The sequence below is a fragment of the Gekko japonicus genome, unplaced genomic scaffold, assembly GCF_001447785.1.
Source record: "Gekko japonicus isolate JY-2015 unplaced genomic scaffold, Gekko_japonicus_V1.1 scaffold5168, whole genome shotgun sequence".
NCBI classification, from domain to species: Eukaryota; Metazoa; Chordata; class Lepidosauria; order Squamata; family Gekkonidae; genus Gekko; species Gekko japonicus.
In genome coordinates this window covers 3,046-11,402 of record NW_015159867.1, presented here as the reverse complement: position 1 = coordinate 11,402, position 8,357 = coordinate 3,046, and the positions used below count along the sequence as shown (strand labels likewise).

General features: G+C 47.3%; 1 protein-coding gene across 1 annotated transcript; it reads right to left on the bottom strand.

The window, feature by feature from the left end:
• Window positions 1–4,507: 4,507 nt before the first annotated feature.
• Window positions 4,508–5,707, bottom strand: LOC107107779 (interferon-inducible GTPase 5-like). Its single transcript, XM_015408119.1, has one exon. The coding sequence runs from the start codon at window positions 5,705–5,707 to the stop codon at window positions 4,508–4,510; it is 1,200 nt and encodes a 399-aa protein (XP_015263605.1).
• Between the last annotated feature and the right edge of the window lie 2,650 nt (window positions 5,708–8,357).

Genomic DNA, 8,357 nt, shown 5'->3' with positions numbered 1-8,357 from the left:
TTGACTTGCATGGGCTCCATTGAAATACATTACAGTACAAGTAGAGTTGCAATAAAAATGCGGAATGGATTTTCCATTAGGGTCTCCGGGCCTACAGAGACCAGAACAGTTCCCCTAGAAAAAATGGCTGCCTTAGAGAGTAGACTAAATGGAATTACACCTTGCTGAGGTCCTTCCCCTCCCAACCCCCACCCTCTCCAAGCTCTACCCCAAAAATCTCCAGTAATTTTCCAGTCTGGAGATGGCAATCCTACCTTAAGTAAAGGTAACGGTAATGGAATGGATTTTCCATTAGGGTCTCCGGGCCTACAGTGACCAGAACAGTTCCCCTAGAGAAAATGGCTGCCTTAGAGAGTAGACTGAATGGAATTATACCTTTCTGAGGTCCTTCCTCTCCCAACCCCCACCCTCCAACTCACTCCATCTTGCGGCACCCGGGTCTTGAACCGCTGAACTACCGACCTTCCACAGCCTGCAATTCAGGAATGCTGAGAGGCCCACAAGCCTGGTGGAAGATCCTGTCCTGCTATCTTTCCTGGATCCTTGGATAGGTAACTATGCAGCTGCTTTGATTTTCCAGGGAACCAAGCTGTAACTAGAGAGGCAGGAGGGTGGTAGGCTGGCAATTTGTATTTTAGTATATAGAGTGACGAAGATGCATCGAGCTTGATCTGATGGTTGGAACTTTTCTTTTCAAAAGCATTTGCAATGCATGGTGGTTTATGGTTCATTTGTCCACTACCCAGTGGTGTCCTGTATTGGGAACTGGTTTAGAACTGTACTGTAGACCCATGTTTGTTTATGCTTACGCACCATGTGTTTGTCTGTCCCATATCTGTATCTTTCTGGGATTTCTCTGTCCATGCCTGTTACCATTTACCTGTGTATCGTGCGTGTCGCTTTTGTAGTGTATGTTACTTCAAAATAATTATATTAAGACGTATCTCCACAAGGGAAGGAGCTAGAGACTTTTATTTAAAATGAAAGTTGGGAATTAAGAAAACCCTGTGCACCCGTTTCTATACTGATATATTGCTATACTCAATATATTGCTATATTCAATGGCCCATCAAAAAGTTCAAAACCCTTCAGAGGAAGCGGAGTAAACAGTCACTGTGACAGCCAAGCCTCACAAGAATCGAGGAGCCTGCCAACCACCATTTTCTTATTGAAGGGGCAGGTTCCACTAGGGACTGTGGGGACACCGTGAGTCCAGGGTCAGTTCAGACCTTTCCCTTTGAAAATGTAAAGGGCCATGAGTGGAGGCCAGGCCTACATGACAATCCACAGTTAGCAAACCGGCTTCCTCTCTTTCCTTCCCCACTCCTGTGCCTCCCCAGAACACTCTTGAAATTCAGGGAGATATATATTTTGCTACTGTTGGAATCCCCGGAGCGTTTTGTATAATTTCAGGTGTCCCTGAGTTGAGCTGAAACAGCTAATTTGGGGTATAATTTTGAGCCGTGTATCCACCTTTGAAATGTGGTGGTGGAGGACAGTTTTATAAATACCGTGGACCAGGGCTATTTTTGGGCAGGAACGCACAGGAACGGGAGTTCTGGCTGGCTTCAGAGTTGGCCACACCCACTACAGCCAAAACCTCTGCATGCGTGGCTACAGAACTGTACATAGTGGAAAGTTTGGAACAGCCTTTCCAATTGCAAACAAGAGCACTGAAGCAATGGTGGAAGTACCTTGTCTGGGCTCCCCGCAGCTGCAGGGTGCCCGGGCAAGCCAAGGGAAGGCATTTTAAACTGCCTTCCCTTCCCTTCAAGGGCAGCCGCGGGACGCCCGGGCAAGCCAAGGGAAACCATTGGGGTGCGGCCTAATATGCGAATAAGTTTCTGCTGTTGGGTGCGGCCTATTATGCTAATGAGTTCCTGCTGGGCTTTTTCTACCAAAAAAGCCCTGCCATGGACTGCCAAAAAGACAAAATGGGCTCTAGAGCAAATCAAGCCTGAGCTCTCCCTAGAAGCTAAAATAACTAACCCAGGCTATCGTACTTTGATCATATTATGAGAAGATGAAGACATGAGTCACTGGAAAAGACAAGAATGCTAGGAACAGCTGAAGGCAGCAGGAAAAGAGGCAGACCCAACACGTGATGGATCGATGCCATCAAGGAAGCCTCATGGCCTTCAGTTTGCAAGACCCGAGCAAGGCTGTTAACAATGGGATATTTTGGAAGTCATTAATTCATAGGGTTGCCATAAGTCAGAAGTGACCCAATGGGACTGAATGCACATCTCCGAATGCACACCCCTAGTGGGGTAAGCGCCCTCACAAGAAGGAGGTGTTGGAGGGCTTGACCTTGACTTGGAAGTGGCTTCACAGGATCTGACCTCGCAGAGTGACATCACATCCCTCACTGAGTGCCACCCTCCCCAGATCCCTCCCCAAACGTCATCTTCCCCAGGCACCTGCTCCCCTAAATCTTTATGAATGTTCTGAGCCAAAGTTTGCAAGCCTAGTTGTACACTTCAGCTGTACACAGTGGAAAGTTTGGGACAGCCTTTCCAGTTGCAAATGAGAGCACTGAAGCAATGGTGGAAGCACAAGGTTGGGTCCCTGTGTCCAGCTGCAACACGAAACTGTGCAAAGCAACATGTGTGTGTGTGTGTGTGTGTGTGTGTGTGTGAGAGAGAGAGAGAGAGAGAGAGAGAGAGAGAGAGAGCATTCCAACCACTGGGTGAATCTCCTTCACCAGTCCTTTCAGGACTGGTTCCTTTATTGGTGGTAGAAAATGCCATCAAGTTGCATCCAACTTATGGTGATCCTGTAGGGTTTTCAAGGCAAGAGATATTCAGAGGTGGTTTTGCCGTTGCCTGCCTTTGTGTCACAACCCTGGTGTTCCTTGGAGGTCTGCCATCCAAATACTAACCAGGGCCGACACTACTTAGCTTCCGAGATCTGACAACATCAGGCTGGCCTGGGCTATTCAGGTCAGTAAGTTCCTTTATTACCCAGTGGTTAACCAGCAAGAAGACCCAGACTCAAGTGTTTAAATGAAACAAATTATACTGTTTTATCAAAGCACAATGAAGATGAAGAGATTAAATGAAATGTCTACCCATTCCGAATATGCAGCGCAGAATAAATGAATGGAACAATGAAGGGATTACGGAATAAACTGAAATAAGGACAAACTAGCATATGGTTCCATGAATGAAATGACTAGCTACTGCAGAATACAATGCATAAGATGAGCAGAAGCATTATAGATAAAGCATTAATGCATTGAGACTCTATTAATGAAGGTTTTGAAGGCTAAAATTGACAATTTTGCCAAATGATCACCCAAGACATTTTAAAACATGGTGGGAAGAGGAAATTTTGGGGGCTCTTCAAGCAAAACAATGCAAGTAAGTACAAATGAATAGTAGAAGAGCAAACAACCGTATTGCTGTAGATCTCTAGCTTTCTCCCAGTCCCCTCCAGCCCACCTAGTTAAAGCAAGGCTAAATCCTAAATGCTTTCATATCTAACTGCTTGGTGTAGTTTGGTGTAGTGCCAGTTTGGTGTAGAGCCAGTTTGGTGTAGTGGTTAAGTGTGCGGACTCTAATCTGGGAGAACCGGATTTGATTCCCCACTCTTCCACTTGCACCTTCTGATGTGACCTTGGGTCAGTCACAAGCTCTGGCACAGCTATCCTTGAAAAAGAGCAGTTTGTGTCAGAGCTCTCTCAGCCCCACCCACCTTGCAGGGTGTCTGTTGTGTGGAGGGGAAGGAAAGGCGTTTGAAAGCCGCTCTGAGACTCCGAGTGAAGGGCGGGGTATAAATCCAATCTCTTCTTCTCTTCTTCTCCTATGGGTCCAGTTATGTGGATTATTAATCCAATAGGCTGGACTACTCCCCCTTTAGTAGAAAGGAGTTAACAAGGCAAAAAAAACCCCAACAAATAGATGGAGAAGAAATGAGACAGAGATAATTTTTTTAAAAAGATGAAGAAATTAGGAGGAAAAGATAGGACCAATACCTAAAAAAACAAGGAACTTGTAGGCCACCAGTGCATATATTGTCACTTCCAAAAGCACACAAAAGCTTTCCTTTGGTGATGCATTGCTGAGGAGGATAAATAGTGGAGGGTGACTTGTCTTGGAAGGGAGCTTGTCCACAGTTATTCATCTTCTCCTTGAGGAGCCCCTGCTCAGTTTGTGTGGGCTCCCTATGGCCAAAAAGTGAAACCCAGTTTCCTTCCCTTCCCTGTATTTATGGTCTGACCATCATTCATCCATTTAGTGCTCCGTCTTATCTTTATGGATGGCTACTAAGTTGCAATTCTAAATGTTCAGCAGTTTTTCTTGAATATTCTAAGCATCTTCATTATTTTCAGAAAACGTCCCAGAAGGCACAACATGGTTCCCAAAGATCCAGTTCTACCAACCAGGACATCAAACAGTGGTATGATATCTAGAATTTGTTCTTGGATTTTGTTTCCTCATTTGTGCATGAAATTCATATGATGTTTTGCCTCCCAATTTGCTATCTAGATGTGTGTCTTGGCATTTTATTTTGGTTGGGACTCTGTAGCTTTCGCCCGGACGTTCTCAGCATCTTCCTCAACGTCATGCAGAAAGTTCTGCAGGATGTAGAATGTGGTTACGAAAGATAGTCCTCCACTAGCCAGAGAACCCAACACCGGCACAAAATCAAGAACAAATTCAGCTGCCATCAGTGTTCCAGACACGAATGACTTAGTCAACAGATCAAGTACAAATTCCTTGTTGACTTGGCTGGCCATTGGGGACTTTTTGACAGCTGATTGCAAAACATTAACAGGTATGTCAACCTGGTTCGCAAGTCTATGGAGGGAATCATTGTCCAAGCCAAAGACCCTGCAGAAATGTCTCATTGTTGTTGCCAGGATGCCAATATCACAGACAAGAGAGAGTCCAGGGACAGGAATTGCCCCAATGCCACAAGACACAAGGGCTGCTTTCCTGATAAGGGCCTCCATAGCTGTCTTTTTCTTCTTCAGGACTTCTTTGGAAAAAGCTGGCATAGTCAGAATTAGAGCATGTCTCTTGATATCATCCAAGTCATTCTCCAAGGTATCTTGCAAGAGGGAGAAATCATACTTATTCAAATCCCATCTGGAGATGAGAAAAACCCTTGGATTAGATTCTCCTGCCTTTGTCAGATTATCACAACAATATTTCCTTATCTTCTCAAGGGTTTTCTCCTCACTGAACTTTGGTTTCCTCCTTTCAGCATCTATACTGACATCCACTTTGCTGCGCACATAGTAGAGCTTCTTCCCCATTTTATGAATTTCATGGGCCAGGAGAACATCGTTCTCAGTGAAACGTTCTGAGGAAAGGATGATGAAACAATCATAGTACTCAATATATACCTTCTTGAGGTATTCCTTTGCTTTAAATGTAGTTGTCCCGATTCCTGGAAGATCCCATATTGTTACATTTGGGAACATGCAATGTGGATATCCCTGTTTCTCCATGGTTGTTTCTGTTACCCCAGTCTCAGCTGCCCCTTCTTCGCCATCTTGTATTCCTCGCAGGGCATTGACAAATGATGATTTACCAGCACCCGTCACCCCTGTGATGGCGATATCGAGAGTAGAGTACTTTAACAAATTTAGTTCTTCTTGACTTTGTTTTGTCACATCTGGGAGATCTTTATATTTCAAATCATCCTTCAGTTTTTCAAGTTCCTGTCTTATGATTGCTTTTGAGATGGCAGCGCCCATGATAGTTCTTCTTGATTTTTTTTTTGCTTGAACAAAGAAAGAAAGAAAAAAAAGAGGCTGTTAATTTAATGGTAGATAATGACCCAGCAATGCCCAGGCCAAACTGCTGGATCTAGAAACACCAAATTTGGGGAGAGTGCTTCTACTGTGGCATAGGTGCTTGCTAAGAAGAGATTTTTAGAAATTTGACCCCTAAGTGGGTCAAAAGGGGGAAAATGTGCTCTCCTATTGATTCCTATGCAGCTGCCAGGCAGCTGCCTCTCTGCACCCCCCACTCTCTGATTGGTCAGCTGCAGAGCTCAGTGTTCTGAGGTAAAAAAACCCCAACAGTTACAGGGGATTGTAAACAGCTAATGGCAGTTGAGGAAATCAGGAGTGGCCAAGAACCACCTGTGAGGTGAAACAAAGCTGCTGGCCCAACATCTCTGATGGCTTCCAACACACTCCCCCCCCCTCCAACACCTAACAGGCGGTTGTCGGTCAGGTGCAGCCCCACCTCCACAATGGCTTCTAATACTCCTCCCCCTCCCCCTCCTACACTGGACAGGCAGCTGCCTGTCAGGTGTAGGAGAGGAGGTGGGATGGCTTCCAACACACTCCCCCTACCTCCTACACCTAACAGGTGGTTGTCTGTCAGGTGCAGCAGTGGTTGCAGGGTGCTTAAAACCACGAGGGAGCCTGCCCCAGCAGTAACGCCTTAGGGATCCTGCCAGCCCTGCCTCCACAGTGGCTTCTAATACTCCTCCCCCCTCCCTATCCTACACTGGACAGGCAGCTGCCTCCCAGGTGTAGGAGAGGAGGTGGGGCCTCTGGGGAGGTTGCTCAGCAGAAATGCCTAGGCACTGCTGCTGGCCCAACCTCCCCGATGCCTTTAAATACAACCCCCCCCAATACTAGACAGGCCGGTGTCTGTCAGGTGTTGGATCAGGACCAGGGTATGAATGTTCATGGGGAGGTAGTAAAGGACCTTTCTAGGAGCCATTCTGATGTGAGCCTCCCTCGTGAACCTGAAGAAATGTCCACCACATCACCACTCCCCCTCACACCTCTCACCTCTTACTGCCCCCAAGAAAGCTCCTGGCAAACATCAAGCCAGATACACCAACACTACAAGGAGGAGGCAACTTAGGAATGTGGCAAAGACATTTGCACATAGCACTCCTGCAGTGCACTGAGCTGCACAGGCCAAGTACCAGCAAGATCACCCTGAGGTGCTCAGAACAACACAATCTCTATATGAGTTGTTGTGTTCTTACATAGACCATTCACATGGCCGGGTCCTCATGGAGCCATGCGAACGGCTTAAGCTTTGTTCTCAAAGACAATAGCCAACACGGATCCTAGAACACACCCAATCGGGTGGTCAGGATCGTAAAGTGACCTATAGAATGTGTGTACACTGTAAATAATCCTATCACAGGTGTGGGTGTGTGTTTGGGTGTGGTTCACTATGGGAATATAAGCAGGCCTCCAGTCCTGCTTTCCTTGTCTTGTTTTCCTTAGCTGAAATAAACTATAAGCTGTTTCACTTATCAACATGTCTGGACCCAGTACTTTACACTGGCAATGAGGATGGGATCCCGATGAGCAAGCCAGACTCTCCATCCCGCCAAGCACTGAGCACCGATCCATTAGAAGCCACCGTGCCCTGCATTGCTAATGAGCAGCACTGCACAGTGCACCACTCCCCAGGACACCGCTCCCCGCTTCTCTCGAGAGTCATGGCTGCCGCATCAGGACACCTCGAGGTCTTCAACCCCACAAAACTGGAGTTCTGGGAATTGTGGGTGGAGCCGCTCACCAACTTCTTCGAGTATCAGGAGGTCACCGACACAGGCAAGAAACAAGCTCTACTCCTCAGCATGTGTGGAGTAGCCACCATTCGCCTATCCCAAGGACTCCATGGTCCAAAGAAGTTGGCCAAGACACCGTATGATGACATCAGCAAGGCCCTCACAGGGTACTTCGTGCCGAAACCGACCAAGGTGGCCAAGCACAGACTTACTAATGCGCACCCAAAAGCCAGGAGAAGCAGCAACTGTCTACATGGCCGAACTTTGCCAACTTGCAATCAACTGCGAGTTCCAGGGCATGGAGGACCTCATCCTTGCGACGTCTGAGAGCACAAGCTCTGCTGCAAACTGATTGGGACAGCTGACCTGAAACTAGAGATGGCACTCCATGTGGCCACCATGTTCGAGAGATCACACCGGGACCATCCACCATCTTCCGTCCACCTAGCAGCCTCGTCCACCACCTTGGACATCTCAGACAATGATGAGGTCCTGCAACTATGGTGTCCAGCCCATCGCAGCTCGTACACCCTTATGGTAAAGGCTCCGCCAGCGAAATCAACCACCCAAGCACCCATCCAATCATCCACCCAAGCAAAATGTGCTGGCTGTGGGGAAGACCACGAGCGTCGGTCCTGCCAGTTCCATGGCGCAATTTGCCGGTCCTGTGGGAAATCCGGCCATCTAGCATGAGTCTGTCAGTCCAGAGGAGCGCAATGATGGATGTCGGCACATCAACAAGAAGCAATGGAGCTCCACACGCTGACCACCAACCAGGAGCATCAGGTACTGAATTTGCCCCGGGACGCCCCCAACAAAATAAGGGTCATGGTCCACATAGAGGGGTCCCCATGCAA